This window comes from Myxocyprinus asiaticus, chromosome 5 (assembly GCF_019703515.2).
Source record: "Myxocyprinus asiaticus isolate MX2 ecotype Aquarium Trade chromosome 5, UBuf_Myxa_2, whole genome shotgun sequence".
NCBI classification, from domain to species: domain Eukaryota; kingdom Metazoa; phylum Chordata; class Actinopteri; order Cypriniformes; family Catostomidae; genus Myxocyprinus; species Myxocyprinus asiaticus.
Window position 1 is genome coordinate 28,862,805 of NC_059348.1, and position 21,411 is coordinate 28,884,215.

General features: G+C 39.5%; 1 protein-coding gene across 2 annotated transcripts in view; it reads left to right on the forward strand.

The window, feature by feature from the left end:
• The window catches only part of LOC127441517 (phospholipase D1-like), a 50,318-nt gene extending 37,219 nt beyond the window's left edge, over positions 1-13,099 (forward strand). The window contains exons 17-26 of one of the 2 annotated variants that reach the window (XM_051699040.1): positions 31-149; positions 327-440; positions 1,129-1,239; positions 2,516-2,604; positions 5,978-6,091; positions 7,809-7,858; positions 8,697-8,831; positions 9,333-9,486; positions 9,579-9,696; positions 11,159-13,099. In XM_051699040.1, coding sequence (XP_051555000.1) covers positions 31-149; positions 327-440; positions 1,129-1,239; positions 2,516-2,604; positions 5,978-6,091; positions 7,809-7,858; positions 8,697-8,831; positions 9,333-9,486; positions 9,579-9,696; positions 11,159-11,383 — 1,229 coding nt within the window. In that variant the 3' untranslated portion in view covers positions 11,384-13,099. The remainder of the gene's footprint in view (positions 1-30; positions 150-326; positions 441-1,128; positions 1,240-2,515; positions 2,605-5,977; positions 6,092-7,808; positions 7,859-8,696; positions 8,832-9,332; positions 9,487-9,578; positions 9,697-11,158) is intronic. The other variant, XM_051699041.1, reaches the window with a different exon arrangement.
• The last annotated feature ends 8,312 nt before the right edge of the window (positions 13,100-21,411 follow it).

A 21,411-nucleotide genomic window follows, 5' to 3' on the forward strand; every position in this document is an offset into this window, starting at 1 on the left:
CTTGCTTTTTAACACTGTGCTCGACTACAGATTTTATTGACAGGTACACGACCCCCAGAATGCCCTGGCATGACATCTCCTCAGTGGTGCATGGGAAAGCAGCCAGAGATGTGGCCAGGCACTTTATACAGCGCTGGAACTTCACCAAGGTGGGATATTTACCAACCCTCTGCCAGAGCCCTGACCCAAACACTTCAAACTTCTCTTCATACTTTACAGTTTTATGAATTCCTTTTATGTTCACTTCAAGAAGTGGCATTTTTTTAAAGCATTATTCTGTTCTGTCACAAGAAACAGATTTTTCTTTTTTTCCCCCTCTCTTTTAGATAATGAAGCCAAAGTACAGATCTCTCTCCTATCCATTTCTGCTGCCCAAATCTCATAGTACGGGCAATGATCTGAAGTACCAAGTGCCAGACTGTGTCCAGACCAAAGTTCAGGTTAGAAGGAAATACACACACACACACACGCAAAAGAGACAACTGCACTGTAATATCTGTAACTCAACTGGTCTAGGAAAGGACAAAGCCGTGGGTGAGAGGCTAGTTGTCACACCGGTCACAAGTTGTCATAAGGGTTATAGCTCAGTAATGATAAGGTGGTCAACAGTCCAATTACCGGTGCACAAAGGTATGTTTTCGCTATTGTAAAGGGTTCAGTGCAAAGGAGGAGGCGAGAACCGGCTTGACAACTTAAATAATAGTTTAATGAACAACTTAACCAAAAACACACAAACAAACACATGCAAGGCAGCTGCCTGTAATTCTCTCTCTCTCGAACTGTCGTCCCCGGCTGCCTTTATCCCTCGCGCGCCCCATCAGGTTGATTGGGGACTGGGCGTGCGTCATTCCAGCCCGGCCCCTCCTTGGCTCTACACTTATATATTTCGCATATAGTGTGACAACCTGTTATTGGTCAACGTGTGCTCATTGAAACTTATCTTTTCTCATGGGCAATAACCATGCAAATGTTCAATATCCGTTTTCATTTAGTTTAAGTTATGTGCCCTATACAGAAATTAATAGAGAAAAGTGTGACTACTAGCCCCCATCTCCCCTACCCTGAATGCACTGTAAGTCGCTTTGGAAAAAAGCATCTGCCAAATGAATAAATGTAATTGTCTTTCAGGTATTGCGGTCAGCTGCAGACTGGTCCGCTGGAATCAAGCATCATGAGGAGTCCATTCATAATGCCTACATTCAGGTCATCGCCAAGAGCAAGCACTTCATCTACATTGAGGTTCACAATCAACATTTTTCTTGCTGTCTGTTAGTTTACAGCCATAATGTATGCTTCAAATGTGTGGACCTCCGTTGTGACTTAGGTGCAAAATACCTGTACGTAATACATTATATCAGTGGTTCTCAACCAGTGGGTCTGTTCATAAAAGAATGCTAAATGCAAAAAAATAACTAATCATATAATTGAGCAAAACAATAACACTTTGAATTTTAATCAGTTTGTTAACATATTAATTGTATACTTTAAGAATAGACCACTGAAGGGGGCCTGGGTAGCTCAGCGAGTAAAGACGCTGACTACCACACCTGGAGTCGCATGTTCGAATCCAGGGTGAGCTGAGTGACTCCAGTCAGGCTTCCTAAGCAACCAATTTGCCCGGTTGCTAGGGTGGGTAGAGTCACGTTGGGTTAACCTCCTCGTGGTCGCTATGATGTGGTTCTCGCTCTCAGTGGGGCGCGTGGTTTTGTGGAGTTGTGCGTGGATGACGCGGAGAATAGCGTGAGCCTCCACACGCGCTAAGTCTCTGCGGTAACACGCTCAACAAGCCACATGATAAGATGCGTGGATTGACGGTCTCAGACGCGGAGGCAACTGAGATTCGTCCTCCGCCACCCGGAGTCACTACGCCACCATGAGGACTTAGCATGCATTGGGAATTGGGCATGCAAAACTGGGGAGAAAAAAAAAAGAATAGACCACTGAAAACCCCATATGAATAGACCACTTATCTGAATGGCCATTTAGAGGAACTCATCTCACTATGGTGTTTATCGGAATTTTAGAAACATGCCTGAGCTAGTCCTCTGGAAATCGAGCAACTAGATGCCTTTGAGGGCAAACAGAATAATATCTTACATTTTCATTGATCGGATCTGTTTCTGCAGTTCTCTTTCGTGCACAGGCTGCAATGCGGGACCAGTGTGCACCATGGAACATTTTACTGCAACTTTGACAACGCGTCCACAGCAACCTGTTAAACGTGTTCTTTGTTCTTCTCGCACTCGTGCAAATGGGTTCAAATTTGACGTCGCATATTAGCATTTTTAATCACAAATGCGAGCAAAACTGTTTCACTTTACAGACCTGCCATAGCAGTTAGTGCACAAACTCTGACCGATTGAGACACTGTGTTCATGGCTCGTGTTTCCTGATCCTGTTCCCTTTTCTTCTCCTTAAAGATGGCAAATGCCTATAATAAATTATTCACCTGACATTACGTGCCTGATGAACTAAAGTGATTGTTTCTGCATTTCATTGCATTGTTTTCTTTCAGAACCAGTTTTTCATTAGCTGTGCCGATAACAAACATGTTTGCAACAAGATTGGAGATGCCATTATTGAGAGAATCATCAGAGCTCACAAGTAAGTGCAAGAATCCTAATGCATTAACACTGATTGTCATTCATCACCATTCACTGGACCAATAGATCTCAGTAGGGATGCACAGGCATATAAACAAACACACAAGCAAACCCATCTTCTTTATGTCCCTATTAGGTCTTTAAAACCCTTCAAAATTCAGTCTATGTGAATTAGCTTTGAAACAATCTACATGCTAGTGTACTCCTATTGTAAATGTTGACAAAAGCACATACATGCATATTAGCACATACATGCATTTAAATGCTGTCTTTTTCTTCTGGGAAAATGGACCAAAAATAGTGCTAACTCATCATGCACTACACAGATTTTTGTCCAATCAAATGTTCTCTAGAATGAAAATGTCTTTCCCTCTAGTATTAGCCTAGCAGGTAGCAAAACATGGTTCATGATTGTGACATACTGTAGCTAAAGCCTATTGGCTTAAAAAAACAAACAAGCCCTTCGAATAAATTCCACCCAAACTTACTGTTTCAATAGGAAATATATGTCAACACAGGACAGAAAACTGTGCATGCTAAGTGATTTCATAGGGTCTGTAAGCAGACACATCTATGTCACTCCCTTCAGTAAACTGCCACCTTTTTCCATGCTAATGATGTCCTGGAAGTTATCTGATATACAGGGGTAAGTTTCTCTCTGTGCAGCCTGTCATGCACACTGGCTCAGCTGGAGAATCAGGCCTGTCTTTTTTATTGTATTTTTTTATCCCCTTTTCTCCTCAATTTGGAATGCCCAATTCCCACTACTTAGTAGGTCCTCGTGGTGGCGCGGTTACTCACCTCAATTGGGACATGTCTCAGTTGCCTCCACTTCTGAGACTGTCGATCCACGCATCTTATCACGTGGCTCGCTGTGTATGACACCGCGGAGAGTCGGCACGTGGAGGATCATGCTATTCACCACAATCCACGCACAATTTACCATGCACTCCATCGAGAGCGAGAACCACTAATCGCGACCACGAGGAGGTTACCACAAGTGACTATACCCTCCCTAGCAACCGGGCCAATTTGGTTGCTTAGGAGACCTGGCTGGAGTTGCGAGTTCAAATCCAGGGTGTGCTGAGTGACTCCAGCCAGGTCTCCTAAGCAACCAAATTAGCCTGGTTGCTAGGGAGGGTAGGTAGTCAGCGTCAATACTCGCTGAGCTACCCAGGCCCCCGAATCAGGCCTGTCTTTAATGCACATTGGCAGCTAATGAGAAGCTCGCACCTGTCAATGCACACGTGACATGAGCAGCTCTGCACCTAGACGTGCCACTCTTCATTCAGTCTTCACATGAATTGTCCTCAGTACTTAAAAACTGCATTGATGTTTGTATTATAACAATGTTATGTTAAATCGCAATGTGTTTAGAAAGCTCTCTGGGAGAGGAGTCATTTCTAATGGCTGTGTCTCGTTTTCGAAGGCTGCATGCTAGGTAGGATGCGTCCTTTGAAGGCTGCAGTATACCGAGTGTCCTCCTTTAAACAAGTCTCGTTTAAACGAGATGGCATTCGTAGGACAAACAGAAACGGAACCAAGCATGGTTGCTATGACAGCACGCTACTCTTTAACAAGCGTGAGCACTTTGAGTGAGAAGGGAACAAAGTCCCTCTGGAAGGGAATGTATGAGGTACATTTTAGGAGAGTTATAATGATGTAAAGAGAAAAGAAAATAGATTTTACAGGTGTACTTTTAGTCTAATACTTTATTTTAATTATATATTAATATAATTATACATATTATATACTCTGCACCCATCTACTTCAACTTGGGAATTAACATTACTTGCATTTGAACATCATATTTACGGGCAAATTGGCGTAATTTTTTTTTTAGAAATTTCCGTTGAAGCAAAGAATTGTGGGTTGTGAGTGCCCATGAAGGATACACCTCATGCATTCCTCCGAATTCCCGTGAAAGAAGGTCGCATTCGAAGGCTGCATTCGAAGCGTCCTATTCGCTTTTCTGAAACGAGACAGCCTTGATGACGTATGCAGCCGACAAATGTGACCTCCGGAGGACGCATCCTTCCAAACGAGACACAGCCAATGAATTTATAGTTATGGAGGCAGCACACAGATTGAGCATAAGGAAATGTTGCTTAAAAGAAACGTGGTGGAAAGGATGGTGTAATTAAAGGAATAGTTCACTCAAAAATCCCAGATATGTATGAATTTCTTACATATGCTGAACACAAACAAAGATTTTTAGAAGAATATTTCTGCTCTGTAGGTCCCAAAAATTTTAAGCTCCAAAAATTACACAAGTCAGCATAAAAGTAATCCATAAGACTCCAGTGGTTAAATAAATATCTTCAGAAGCGATATGATAGATGTGGGTTAGAAACAGATCACTTTCACATTCTTCTTCTTGTGTTTTTGGTGATTCACATTCTTCATGCATACCGCACACCATTGGGCAGAGATTATAATTTCAAACAAAAAGGACTTAAATATTGATCTGTTTCTCACCCACACCTATCATATCACTTCTGAAAATATGGATTAAAGCACTAGAGTCATATGGCTCACTTTTATGATGCCTTTATGTGCTTTTTAGAGCATCAACATTTTGACACCCATTCACTTGCACTGTATGGACCTACGGAGCAGAAATTTTCTTCTAAAAATCATAATTTGTGTTCTGCAGAAGAAAAAAAGTCATACACATCTGGCATGAAGGTGAGTAAATGATGTGAGAATTTTCATTTTTGGGTGAACTATCCCTTTAACGCAACAGAAGGTTAGGGAATATGATTTTAGAATGAGTGTCATTCACTATATGGCCAAAAGTATGTGGACAACCAAACACCACACCCACATGTGCTTGTTGTGTATATAATTTCAAAACCCATAGGCTTTAATAGGGACTTGGTCCTCTCTTTGCTGCTATAACAGTTTCAACTCTGGAAAAGCTTTCCACTAGATGTTGGAACATGGCAGTGGAGATTTGCTCCCATACAGAAACAAGAACATCAGTGAGGTCAGGCACTGATTTTGGGTGATGGGTTCTTGGCCTTCCAATTCATCCCAAAGGTGTTCAGTGGGGATCCGGTTTTGGCTTTGTGCAAGCAAGTCATGTTGTTTCACACCAGACTCTGTAAACAGTTTCTTTATGGACCTCGCTTTGTGCCTAGGGGCATTATCATACTTGGACAGAAAAGGACTCTTCCCAATCTGTTGCCACAAAGTTGGAAAACCACAATTTTCAAGTATATCATTGCATGCCTTAGCGTTAAGAATAGTCTAAAGGGGCCAAGGCAAATCTGTTGATTAGAAGGGAGTGTCCACATACTTATGACCATGTACTGCATGTTGTGTATTTACGTGGATGTATTGGGACTGATGTGTGATGTAATATGTCACAGAGAGAATAAGAAGTTCCGTGTGTATGTGGTGACTCCTCTGCTGCCTGGCTTCGAAGGCGACATATCCACAGGAGGAGGGAGCGCATTACAGGCTGTCATGCATTTCAATTACAGGTAGGAATGAAACTGTTGCTGTGCATGTGTCGTTATTGGGAAAAAAAGTTGATATGTCGGGCTGGTTGGGATTCTCAAACAAGCAGGGGAATGTTTTGATAGTGTCACAGTGTCTACGCTTTTGAGGGAAATCAACCTACAAATGGCATATTTATAATTGACTCTGCATCTTAAGTTTGTATAGGAGAAAGCATTTGAACAAAAAAATTACACACATCACTTTCAGTTTCAGTTTAACTGCTGTATTGTATCGTATTTATGAGTGAAACACAAAATTATAATGTAAAGGAAATAATGTAGGTCTTGACTTGATTGTATTCATTTGGATTTTATTGGTGCAAGTGAATGTGAAACATATTAGGCCACTCGGGAAGCTTCTACATCCAGGTTGGGCATTCGTTGTTAAGAAATGTCATGCATACACAAGTCAAAAAACAAAATACACAAGAAGCCAAACTTAAACAAAAACACAATAAATGATGGTAAAAGCCATCCTGTTTCCTGTTGTACCTGTCAATAAGCACAGGTGAATACACCTGCATGACATTTACATGACCTATCTGATTTATTAATGCATGGTATCTAGCAAATTCATTGTTTTCCATGATCTTTCATGCCGACACGCCCTTTCCAACATCACAACTCGTCAACTCGGATATCATCTAGAATTCCAAGTTTCCCACTGGTAAATACAACTGTGCTTGATCGTTCATGTGTTCGAAACTCGTTATGGCGATATTTCCAACTCCACTTGAAGGATGCATTGGTCACATCGTTTCAGAGGCGGAGAAAGATATTTCATTACATTTATTTTTTTTTTCTTTAGAATAACATTCACTGATGAATCATTCGTAATAAGATTTCATGTTGGTTTCATGTTGTCTTCAAAACCAAATGTTGCATAGGACATGCACTGAGCATGAATGTACAGTCTGATTCTGCAGTGTTATTCATGAGTTCACAGCAGTTGTTCCCCTCCCAGTGATGCAGTAATTAACATTTAATGAGTCTGGCAGTGCACTAAACATCTTAACAGCTTCTTTCAGCTTTATCGGAGAGGAAGCGCGAGCAGTCTTGATCTATGAGACAAACCTGCTTTTATCCCGAATCATCCTGCTGTCAGCAGTCAAGCATATTCATTCTAATCTAAACGATAACCTTCCAATCACACTCTTGGCATATCTTCTGGATGAAAGGAAGAATTTGTCAAAGAAAATTGTAAATGTCGTTGATGTGAGGATAATCTCCCGCGTTAGACAGGGCTCCATTTTTTCCAATGCCGTCTTACAAATTCATTCCATTACACAAATGAGAGTTACAGCCAAGTGTTAAATGCTCATTTCATTCATTTGGAAAATGAATTGAAGTCAGCAGTGCTTCAATGCTGCACTGTAAATGTGGAAAAATGTGCTGCAAGATTTATTTATTTGTCAATTTATTGAGATTTCTTTTTTTTAAATTGCAAGTAAAGATCATCTTTACTGCAGCTCTCTTGCAGTTGTTCCATGTTTTACGTTGGAAGACAGGTTTACTGGTTTATAATCTTGCTTTTGATAGATACTGTACCATGGTAACCAAGAGAATAATGTCATGTGTACTGTGTAGGACTCTGGTGTAGCTTGAGAACACATTGCATTGTCATAATGTAAGATAACATTTAAAAAACTAGCCCATAAAACGTTTTTCTAATCATGGCCTACATGTCTTGATTTTTTAGGACCATGAACAGAGGAGAGTACTCCATAATCACTCAGCTGAAGAAAGAAAGTAAGTCTGATTGTTCTTCTCTCTGTTTCTCTCTCTCTCTCTCTCTCTCTCTCTCTCTCTTTCTCTCTTATTTATGGGACAGTATGTGGCTAAATGATTAAGTTTGTGGATAACATCACATCACAAATAATTACAGTGCTTGCAAGGGTGCACTAAGTTTAATATTGCCCCAACATTCTGGTTAGACTCTGCTGTTAAATATGTATTAAACATTGTGCTAAATATTGGGTCTGTTTTCCTAACTCGGAAGTTCCCATAGTTTTTTCTGCCTCATTTACAAAGGTTCAAAAATGGCAAAAGCCAGACCAGCCTGTTCTGTGCATCATAAAACACATTACAACATATTGAATAATCTCTCATTTTAGAATGATCTAAATACCGAATTACCGTTTTGTTCATCTTTCCAAAGACCGGTCAAAAACCATGACATTAATTATGATTACTTTATTCTATGAAAGATAAACTGTCAATTGAGTACAAAGTAAATAAAAAATAAAATTCAAAGTAAAATTAAAAAATTATTTTAATTAAATTTAATATTTTATCAGTTTAGTATATAATGCCAGTATAAAGGCCAATTCTTTGATTTTGCAAACAACGTTTGATTTATAATATCACACTCACTATTTTTCTCACAGTAAAAATGGGTCTTTATACATGAAAATATATACATACTGTATATTTATCTTTATAATTGTGGAAGGGGATCCCTGCAAGGGTCGTTGACATCAAACAGTTTGAAAACCCCTGGAGTTTTTGGCAAGAGATCATATTTTTCATCTAGGATTTTTTTCTAAGGTTACTATTTCACCTTCTTTCTCTCTTTTTTCCCACACAGTGGACGACCAATGGCTGAACTACATCTCGTTTTGTGGTCTGAGGACCCACGCTGAGCTGGAGGGCAGGCTGGTGACTGAACTTATCTATGTTCATAGCAAGATGTTCATCACTGATGACAACACTGTCATTATTGGTGAGTTAGCAACATATGGAGGGGTTTGAGGTAACGTTCAAAGCTTCTAAGAATCACGCATTCCTGCTTTTCAGTTCAATTGCTCAGTACGGAGCAACTTGTTGCATAATCCACCACCAGGTGGCCTAGATGCTTTTGCTCCCCCTTGTGGCAGACTTCGGTAAAACATTGACTTAAATGCTAAGTGAGACTTGTTCAAGAGTTATTCAAGAGAATCTTAATGGTGAAGTGTTGAATTTTGAGCCAACATCATCACCAAACAGAAGTGCAAAAATAATTTGTTTTCAAACCGTCTTCCTGAACACTACCTTACATCTTCCATTGGTCGATCAAGGAGATAGTCCCCCAAACCGATGCCATTGGTTGAGCCACTGTTGGGCTGGATTCTCACTGGACTTATTAAGTCATGTCAGCTTTACTCATTGTTTATTCATTCTTTCTTTCTTTCTTTTTCTTTCTATCTTTTTTCGTTTTTCTTTCATCTTTTTCTCTGACATCCAGGTTCTGCCAACATCAATGACCGTAGCATGTTGGGAAAAAGGGACAGCGAGGTGGCTGTTATTTTTGAAGACTCTGAAATGATGCCATCAGTGATGGATGGACAAGAGTATCAGGCTGGCAAGTTTGCCCTGCAGCTCCGACTGGAGTGCTTTAAGTAAGATCTGATGGACAGCCAACAGTCCTACTGTTAGAAACACATAACTTCCGAATCACAGCTCAAGCTCTTGTTTTGTCTCCATAATCCAGAACCATTCTTGGTGGCTTTACTGATCCAACCATCGATGTGAGTGACCCCATCAGTGACCGATTCTACAAAGATGTCTGGATGACCATCTCTGGACGGAACGCCACCATCTATGAGAAGGTACAGTATACATGATTTTCCTTTGCCTTTTTAGCTGTCTTGTCTCACAAGGGCAAGCAATGTATTTAATGATGGCTACTTTCCATCTCCCTATTACATGGAGCGTATGAATTATGATTTAGAGGCATTGCTCATTTATTTGTCAGATAGGTATTTCTCTCAGTCACTGTTGAAGCTCTCATGCTTGACTGGCTGCTTGGTAACTTCATGGTATCCTGGTAATAATGAGCTGTAAAGGAATGAGATTCTTCTTCTGAGCCACCAATGTGGGCTGACAATTTCTGTAAATAGCAGCTTTAACACACCAGACACACAACCAAAAAAAGACACATATACATTTGGATGTTTTAGTTCTCTCCTTAAAGGTGTACCAAGAAAATAAATGTTTAGCCTTAAATGGATAGTTCACCCAAAAATAAAAATTCTGCCATCATTTACTCACCACGCCTCATGGCATCCCAGATGTGACTTTCTTTCTTCTGCCGAACACAAATTAAGGTTTTAGAAGAATATCTCAGCTCAGTTGGTCCTCACAATGCAAGTGAATGGTGACCAGAACTTTTAAGGTTCAAAATCCACATAAAGGGAGCACACAAGTAATACATACGACTCCAGTGGTTAAATCCATGTCTTCAGAAGCAATATGATATGTGTGGGTGAGAAACAGATTAATATTTAAGCCTATAAATCTCCACTTTCAAGCATCCTTCCCAAGCACTTCACTCCTCTAAGAGTTCTTCTTTTGTTCTTCTTGAGAATTTATAGGGGAAAAAAACGTAAATATTGATCTGTTTTTCACCAACACCTGTCATATCACTTCTGAATATATAGATTTAACCACTGGAGTCTTATGAATTACTGAGTTCTGGTCACCATTCATTTGCATTGTGAGGACCAACAGAGCTGAGATATTCTTCTATAAATCTTTTTGTGTTATGCAAAAGAAAGAAAGTTATACACATCTTGGATGACACTGAGGGAGAATTTTCATATTTGGGTGGACTATCCCTTTAAAGGAATAGTTCTCCCAAAAATTATCATATTTACTCACTCATGATGTGGGTGAACTATTTCTTTAAAATAATTAATAGTGCTAACATATGTGTTTAAAATAATGCACACTCATATGAGATGAAGACTGCAATTATATCAGTGACAGAAAAAGATTATTTCATTTGACATAAGAGTGGTGTTATATTATTTGAACATTTCTGGTAATTATTAAAATATTTGTCTTCAAATCATTTTTCAAGGATCAATTTAAAGGTTTTACCATTTTTATCTTTTAATTTTTGAGCATTTTAATTTTCAAGATTCTTTTTCAAGGACCTGTTTTGCATTCACTTTTGCTTATAAAATGTTAGACTTTTGCCATGTTTAAAAATGAACTTGCCATCTATGCAAAATTGCCAAAGTCTGAGTGGCAAGGCACTGCAAAATCATTGATGTCATTACATTATAGGTATTCCGCTGTCTGCCCTCCAGTCTGGTGCGAAACAAACAGGAGCTCTTGAGTTTCCAGTCCAAACCAGGTCTAGATAAAGAAGACCCTGTGAAAGCTCAGGAGCTGTTGAAGAAGATAAGGGGCTTCTTGGTTCAGTTCCCACTTGAATTCCTCTGTGAGGAGAACCTCATGCCCTCAGTAGGTACCAAAGAAGCCATGGTGCCCACTGAGATCTGGACCTGATGCTGCCAAATGCAAACCACAGAAAAGACAATCCACATCCAATGTGGGGAAAAACAAAGATACCACTCTGGCAGACAAATCTTTGGATTTAAAACTTCACACAGAACTGATAAGAAGGAGCAAAGAATAGTAAAGGGCTAGTTCACCCAAAAATTAAAATTCTGTCATGTTGTTCCAAACCCATATGACAAGTTTTACCAGTCAGATGGTTTTAGAACAATATGAGAGTGAGGAAATGATGACAGAATTTTTATTTTTGGCTGAACTAACTCTTTAAGGCAACCTCTTTAAGATATGTCCTTTTGTTGTTTATGAAATGGACAGTTTAATTTTGTTTTGTATCTTTTATCAATGTTGTAAATGTACATATCGTCAAATAATTATATTTTATAAGCACCTTGATTAGCAGCACATATAATCGTGCTTTTAATATAATGTCATAATCAAAGTTGCCTCTTTGAGATGCCAAAACAGAATGACCTTTTAAATAAATCATATCATTCTAATGTACATAAAGAAGATCTGATTTTATTGCTAGAGATGGCTCATTTGTAGAGACACCACTCAAAGAAAAGGGTCAAATAGAGAGTGGAAGCCCTTTCAGATATAATTTTGTCACTGCGACCCATTCTTTAGTGTTGTGGCCCCAGTGGAAGAGCATCTGTGACAGGCTGAGTCCAGTGATATGTGTTTGCTGCATGGAATCTACTCTTAGACTGGGTCTGCTGTGGCTCGCACTGTCCAGTAAGTGTCAGTGCTCTGGGGAGGCCAGACAGTCTGTCTGTGAATTAAAGTGCTGAGTGTCTGAAGGCAGTTTGTTACCTCTCAACACCAAACAGCCTTGTGTGTCTTTCCCAATTGTACATTTCCCACCTCACAAATGTGGCATGGGTCCGTTTTTTATGAGTTAGTGGTTGTTGCTATTTTCACATTCTCCCTTGGTGTCAGAATATCATCAGTCAACCATTTTCTGCAGTTACCCACATGTTTCTGAAATAATGCCAGTTTTTTTGGTGCTATTTTCATGTTTTTCATTGTGCTTTTTTTCAATCAATCAAAGAGAAAGGTTTGGAATATGTATGAAACTGTGACAATTCAAATGTCAATGAATCTATGTATCATAACCTCAGAATCTTAAAATTGAAGAGATAAGAATGAAGTTTACCCTCTTACTTTTTGCTCTATGAAGATGCATTGCTTTCGTCCAAGATTTCAGAGCACATTGTAAATTGTTCATTTCAGTGACAGCAAAGCCAAAACTGACTGAATAACATGGCAGCTCTGGAACTCTGCACCATTTCATAACTGGCTAGGTGTAATGACTCAGAATTTGAAAGACAGGGTGTATTTAGTCCTGGTTTCAAGGGATCTTCGATAAGCTCTGTATTAATTCATTTGTACAGAAATTTGCACTAAATAAGTTCCAAATAAACCCTCAAAATCCACAGAAAAAGTTGTGACTTGTTTCCTTGGTTAAAGCTGAAGTTTGCAATTTCTGTGCCACAAACGTCACCAAATAGAGTTGCTAAAATGATCGAACAAATAGTCCCACCCCAAATTCACGCATTGTTTGAGTCAATGTTGATGTGTCGGGCTGGGATGTGTTTCCCAAAAGCATCATCAGCAAACTATGGTCACAAGGTCGCATCATTACCAACATAGTTCAATAAATTGGTGTTTCCCGAAACCATAGTTCCAACAAATATTCGCAAACAGCATCGCAAAGTTGTGTGATTGGAACTAAAGCTCTCCACCTCTGGCTAGGAACATACACTCACCGGCCACTTTATAAGGTGCACCTGTACATCTACTTATTCATGAGATTATCTAATCAGCCAATCATGTGGCAGCAGTGTAATGTATAAAATCATGCAGATATGGGTCAGGAGCTTCAGTTAATGTTCACATTAACCATCAGAATGTGGAAAAATTTCAATCTCATTGATTTGGACTATGGCATGATTGTTGGTGCCAGACGGACTAGTTTCAGTATTTCTGTAACTGCAGAAATAACAGTCTCTAGAGTCTATATAGAATGGTGTGAAAAACACCCAGTGAGCGGCAGTTCTGTGGAGAAAAATGACTTGTTGATGAGAGAGGTCAATGGAGAATGGCCAGAATGGTTCGAGCTGACAGAAAGGCTACGGTAACTCAGACAACCCCTCTGTACAATTGTAGTGAGCAGAATAGAATCTCAGAATGCACAACATGTCGAACCTTGAGGCGGATGGGCTAAAACAGCAGAAGACCACGTTGTGTTCCACTTCTGTCAGCCAAGAACAGAAAACTGAGGCTGCAGTGGGCCTACTTTTTGTGTACCTCAGCAGAAATCGAACTGCAGCCTCAGTTTCCTGTTCTTAGCTGACAGTGGTGGTTCCCGGAGGGGTCTTCTACTGCTGTAGCCCATCCGCCTCAATGTTCGAAGTGTTGTATGTTCAGAAATGCTTTTCTGCATAGAACTGTTGTAACATTATTTGGGTTATGTCACCTTCCTGTCAGCTTGGACCCGTCTGGCCATTCTCCTCTGACTTCTGTCATTAACCAGCTATTATCGCCCACAGTACTGCCGCTCACTGGATGTTTTTTGTTTTTTGCACCATTCTCTTTACACTCTAGAGACATGAAAATGTGCATGAAAATCCCAGGAGATCAGCAGTTACAGAAATACTCAAACCAGCCCATCTGTCACCAACAATCATGCCACAGTCGAAATCACTGAGATCACATTTTCTGATGGTTGATGTGAACATTAACTGAAGCTCCTGACCCATTTCTGCATGATTTTATACATTACAATGCTGCCACACGATTGGCTGATTAGATAATCACATGAATAAGTAGATGTAGGTTTACATAATAAAGTGGCTGGTGAGTGTATTTCCTTGTTAGTTTGCTATGTGGACATTATTTCACTTCGCTGAGGCTTCTATATCTTTTATACCATGCATCTTTGTCTTTCAAAACTTTGACAGCGTTTACATGCACTTAAAAAAATGGCTTACTCCGGGGTTTTGCAGAAAGCGGCATTCTGACACGTCATGCAAATGCTGTTTATGGGATTAAAGGCTGTTAAGAGAAAATGCTTTAACACACACGGTTTCTGTCAGAAAACACTGATTATATGTCCATGTTAAACCATAAGTGCCGTTCTTGTATGTTTTTGAAGAGTGTGCATGCGCGTATATGCATATGTGCATCGGGGGAACCCCAAGTCTGATGTAGAGGGAAACCCCATTATTGCAGTGCAATGTATGTCACATTACATTCTTTCAGCAGCTTTCACACATTAAACAGCTTTCTGTGTACGTGTAAATGAGCTGTTATAATTTTATATCCTCAGAAGTTATTACTCCACCCCCGTATAACATCATTAACGACAGCTCTATATTGTTGAACCAATGTGGTTCAAATGACAGATGTTAGACATAGTATGATGGATTTGGGAAACAATTGTGTCTAGCTTGTTAATTTCTCCAACAATCATACTATGGTGGTCAAGCAGTGAATTAGGTCATTGTATGGAAAACACACCCCTGGACGGGCCACTCAAAAAAACAGAGCAATGTTTTGATAGCATCACTGAGCCAAAGTGTTTACACTTTTCTGGAAATCAACCTACAAATGGCTTACTTATCTCTGCATATAAAGCTGGAAAAGGAGAAATTATTATATCATCGGAAAAAAATTACATGTCTTGAAGTAGTATTTAAATGCTGAAATCTAATCAAAACATGCCCACATGGACACTGGTTTAAAAATATGAGTTGTAGCCTTATGAACATTCGTTTTAATGCTGTAATTTCACAAGAAAACTAGCTCTGATCTGTGCCCAGTATCAGTTGAAACCTGAAGTCTGCAACACAGTCATTACAAAGCAATTTAAATGCAAATCTGGCCACTGGTTTGTTCCCAAATGCGCCTCATTGGAGGAGACATCTGATAGAGCTCGGCTGATTTTAATGACATCCTTTGAGTGGAATCATATTTGTAGGTTTTGAAATGAAGAGACAGGCTGTTTTGATTGATTATCTCTGTGACTTTAATGACTTCTTATCATTGAATAGTTTAAAAATCTCCACCTACTCAACACATCCAGACATATTGGGCACCTTCGGATTCTTCAAGAGTTACGTAGTCAATTGCTGAGTTGTCATGTCTCACTAATCGCATGTGCCATTTGAAAACAGCAGCACTGTCCTAATTACCATTTACTGAAGTTCTCTTGTATTGTGAAATGGCTCATTACACAAATTGTCCTCTGCTAAAATAAGAGGAGTGTTCTGTGGCAAATTTGCATTAATGTTCAGAAGTCTGCAGAATCGTTATTTTCGTAATATAAACAAATGCACACACCTGTATTGCTGCTGTAATATTATGCTTTGTTTAGAAGATTTCAAACATGTAAAATTTAAGTATAAATTATGACAATATTTTTGGTGTATATAGATCTTTGTATTTAAGCAATGGAAATCAAGGGCCAGTGCAATGCTAGTGTTTTTGGTAGACAGACCGGGTGGTCTGAGCCAGTATCATGTGATATTCAGTCCCCCAATGAAATCCTGTCCCCCTTGGGTAGTTGTTTGAACAGAAGTTTTACTACTATTACTGTAACTAATTCCTGTTGCAGCTGATCACATAAATACTTTCATATATTCTTCGCTTGATAAACGTAGGGAATGCATAATGGAATGTTAGCTTAGAAGGCTAATCGGTTAGCATGCTACCTGAAACACACACCCTGTGTGCGAAACCACGTGCTGTCACAGTATGTACTATATTTGATGAAGGAAACACTTCTCGGCCTGTATAACAGTACGTTCTTTTAGGTGTGCATGCAAGAAGAATGAAAAAATGACGGATATACATCATCTGGGGACATGGGTATTGACCCGTCACCTGAATATATGACGTAACAACAACAACCGTGGAAATAATCTGCTCTGGTTTTGTTAAACAAGCACAATTTAAGCACAAGAAACAACTTGGTATATACACTATATTGCCAAAAGTATTCGCTCACCCATCCAAATAATTGAATTCAGGTGTTCTAATCACTTCCATGGCCACAGGTGTATAAAATGAAGCACTTAGGCATGCAGACTGCTTCTGCAAACATTTGTGAAAGAATGGGCCGCTCTCAGGAGCTCAGTGAATTCCAGCGTGGTACTGTGATAGGATGCCACCTGTGCAACAAGTCCAGTCGTGAAATTTCCTCGCTACTAAATATTCCACAGTCAACTGTCAGTGGTATTATAACAAAGTGGAAGCGATTGGGAATGACAGCAACTCAGCCACGAAGTGGTAGGCCACGTAAAATGACAGAGCGGGGTCAGCGGATGCTGAGGCGCATAGTGCGCAGAGGTCGCCAACTTTCTGCAGAGTCAATCGCTACAGACCTCCAAAGTTCATGTGGCCTTCAGATTAGCTCAAGAACAGTGCGTAGAGAGCTTCATGGAATGGGTTTCCATGGCCGAGCAGCTGCATCCAAGCCATACATCACCAAGTGCAATGCAAAGCGTCGGATGCAGTGGTGTAAAGCACGCTGCCACTGGAATCTAGAGCAGTGGAGACGCGTTCTCTGGAGTGACGGATCACGCTTCTCCATCTGGCAATCTGATGGACGAGTCTGGGTTTGGCGGTTGCCAGGAGAACGTACTTGTCTGACTGCATTGTGCCAACTGTGAAGTTTGGTGGAGGGGGGATTATGGTGTGGGGTTGTTTTTCAGAAGCTGGGCTTGGCCCCTTAGTTCCAGTGAAAGGAACTCTGAATGCTTCAGCATACCAAGAGATTTTGGACAATTCCATGCTCCCAACTTTGTGGGAACAGTTTGGGGATGGCTCCTTCCTGTTCCAACATGACTGCGCACCAGTGCACAAAGCAAGGTCCATAAAGACATGGATGAGCGAGTTTGGTGTAGAAGAACTTGACTGGCCTGCACAGAGTCCTGACCTCAACCTGATAGAGCACCTTTGGGATAAATTAGAGCGAAGACTGCGAGCCAGGCCTTCTCGTCCAACATCAGTGTCTGACCTCACAAATGCGCTTCTGGAAGAATGGTCAAAAATTCCCATAAACACACTCCTAAACCTTGTGGAAAGCCTTCCCAGAAGAGTTGAAGCTGTTATAGCTGCAAAGGGTGGGCCGACGTCATATTAAACCCTATGGATTAAGAATGGGATGTCACTTAAGTTCATATGCGTCTAAAGGCAGATGAGCGAATACTTTTGGCAATATAGTGTATATAAAACACTTAAAGTTGAGAAGAGCAGTCTGACTTGCGGTTTACCGCTGTTCTTTTAAGTCCAGTGTTTTGAACGTGATGTTGCCTCAGCTCCTGAGGGATTATGGGATTACAATGTGTCCAGTCTATCAGCACTTCAGAATCTCGCCAGAAATAGTAGGTCATCCGAATATTTCTTGCTTACTTCTCAATGAATACTGAGGATTTGGCATTGGCAAATTCTCAGGGCCAGCAAAGCCTTCTCTGCTGGCCTAAAATGCCAAATAAATAAATATTTTTCATCCTTTCATTCTCAATCACCTTTTTGCCTATGTATTTTTAATCACTTTCCACTCTTAATTAATCCACAAACAAATAGAGAAAAACAAAAAGTTTATCCAGTCAGAATTCATTCCTTGATGCTTACAAGCAAAGTGTGACAACTGTTTCACAAATCGCATGCCTGAAGCCGAGCTCGTTAGCCGAAGCAGCGCGTGAGTCTGAGCTCCACCCCCTCAGGCCTTCAGAATTTCCACAGAATCCCTCAACAGTGTAAGTGAAAAGGCATCTAAAGTCAGATTGTCAGATTCATCAGCCAATCAGATTGATTTATTTGTTCTTGGTGGGTGTGATCTTTAGGATATGTCCCGGTCGAGGCCTTCTAGCTGGCCATGAGTGATGCAATCACGTTTTAAGTGATGTATGTAATTTGAAAGCGAAGAGTGCAAGATCGTCATCACTGCCGCCATCGCCGTTGAGAAAGAGATCCTTATGGATTTACAAACACGAGATGTTCTGCATGTCCATGTGATTGCTTAATTTATTAAACAGGAAAGGAGGAGTGATTTTCACTTCAAGTAAATTGGTAAGTGCTTTTTGCATTGTTATAGCAACATCAGGAGCTGGGGCGGACTGGCGAAGGGGGCAGCGATATGCAGAAAAGGACAGAAAATATAAATTGGTATTACTAGTTGACTGCCACGTAATGTATGATAGGCATACGGCGTCTTATTCATTGTGAAACTGTGTTTTCTTAATGGCATGAATCACTCTGAAGGCCTAGACTTAAAATGCATGGCCTGCAGCTGGGATTTGGACATGCTACTCCATTGGCATCCTGTTATTGGCATAATTTATACATAGTAGGGAAGTATGGATATTCGGACGCAGCATTGGAGAAACTTTCAATTTGACTATTTGTTGTTTTGGTTATATCATGTCATATGTAAAATAGCTTACACAAAATGACTTACTTTATTTTGTATCTAGACTACAGAAATATTCTAGATATTGTTTTTCCGATCAGGTATTGAATATAACACTCAATGTAACTTCTTTCAGCCAATGAAATCTTATCAGGGTCCTAGTTGGACAGGATTTCATATGTGACCAAATATTGCATGATACTGACTCTTTAGTTTTACCACTGTTAATTGTGATGCCAAAGCATCTGTTTTTTTTTTCTTTACGATACAATGTTCTTTACAATAACTGTAGAGAACATCACTCCCTCTTTTACCACAAGTATGACCAGAGACATTTTATTACCTTATATAATCATTTCAATCTAAACTTTCCCTGTTGTTCTTACTCCAAAGCTCTAGATGGAGCTGCAGTAGCTCGTACTGTATGATCATCAGATCTGTGCCAATCACTGCTGCCCTGATTGAAAGCAACCAGTTTGTGTGACTATTCTGGGCCCTTTCAAATAGATTATACTGGCAAATTGTCAATTTGTAATTCAGCTTCTCCTAATCTCCATTGCAGCTTTATATACTGTGATTGTTGACTTTTCCCATTTTGGATTTGTCCTGTTTCTCTAAACTGATAACTTTAAAATGTGCTGTCCATCTTCAAGGCTAGTTCAAGGCAGACAGTAATCACCATGTTCTTTATGTGGTTTACTCTCTTTGAGTTATTTTTATTTTAGAAGGGGTTTTTCCTTCCCACTGTTGCAATAAACCAGGTCTCTTTGTGGATTATATTCTGTGTTTATTGTAAAGCATCTTTATGATAATTATGTTAATGATAGTTCACCCAAACCTCAGTGACCTCAGTCACCATTCACTTTCATTGTATGGAGACAAAGATGCAATGAAAGTGAATGGTGACTGAGGCTGTGCTTCCTAACATTCTGTAGTCATCCTGTAGGAAGGCAGTCATACTGGATTTGAACAACAAGAGGGTGAGTAAATGATGACATGACATTTTTGGGTGAACTATCCCTTTAAAAATGTGCAACTCAAGTACAGTAAAGTTGAATAGAAAGTAAACACACCCAAGCTATTCTCAGGATTCTTCCCTCTCACTAAGTTAATCATCTTTTCAAAATAATTTAGAAATTGGCCACCTTCACTGTTTTTCAAGCTATTAACCTTGTTGTCATCTTGAAGTCTGCATTATCTTGGCCTGAGACAAATAGCAAATGTAATTCAGTCAATCCCAAACCTTAGCCATAACTCACTTTAACCTACGCTGAATCATTGTATACATAGCTTTATGCTTCTTTATTTCTATGTCTCTAGCATCTCAATGTAGATTCACATACAATTTACAGTATTTGTCCTCAGTTTTGTAATAAATGAGAATTCACTGTAACATTCTTTTTTTCTAAAGAATCTAATTTTACTTCACTGTAACATTGTAATGTTCCGTGATTCATTGTTACAGATGGGGAAGAATAATTAACCTGATAGGCATCACTGTTCCATTTCACACCCTATTATTATGTTTTTTTCCATAGGAGTATGATACCGCTACCAGTTAATGCACAGATAGTTTCCCACCTGACTTCACACACAGTTATAAAAGCTGTCGAACAGGAAGCCTTTCTGAATTTTTAATTTACATGTCAAGACACCCAACCAAAACACGTCATTCCTGATTCTCTCACTGATGTCCCGCCACATGTTGTCTCATGTCTGGAGGAATGTGTGATTCTGACCTAAATCGATTGTCACTTAGTTAAGGGTGTGAAAAACAAAAACAAACCTATAGCTTTATAGTGAATTTACAAATTTTACATTGTGATCAACAACATGAACAACAGAATATTTGATTAATAAATTATTAATTTTGTTATAGTTGTCTCTATAGTTTAATTTGTTTCTTTGTTTGTTCATTATTAAGCCTTTTATCCTGTTCCAGTAATTACTTTGAACATATTTTTTAATTCCACATCTTGTTCATTGATTAATGTACAAATAAAATGTAAATGTAACAGACAAAAACAACCATTCTGTTTTGCCATAAGGATAATAAAGTGAAGTTTGTTGTTGTCATATGGATGCATTTTTTTGCATATGATTTTACATTTAATTGTCTCATGTTTCCTTCTCTAAAATGTGCACTTAGTAATTTTTTGGTTATTATGTGCCTGCCGAAAATACTAGTTGTCTTCGACTTATACTGACACCCAGCAGCATGGATGAAGAATCATGCAAAAGCAAACGTTTGGGGGCTGTTATTACCAAACATATTTTTACACTACTGGCATCTGAGTTATGCACATTTAATAGGCAAATGTATTAAACCAACTGTTAATTCTGTCACTTTTATTGTTCTGTTAATTTTTAATACATTTTTGAGGCAGCTCAGTCTCCTCTGCCTCCTCTGAAGGACCACTACTGACAGTGATTTACAACCAGATATTCTTGGAAGGACACAAACTCACATCTCACTGTTAGGTGGTGGCCATTTTTTCTTTCCACTAGAGCAACGCCACTGCCATACTGTCACCCCAATTACATTTTCCATTTTAACTATTCTTATCAATAATTGATTCAGTCCCTAACAGTCAGCAACACA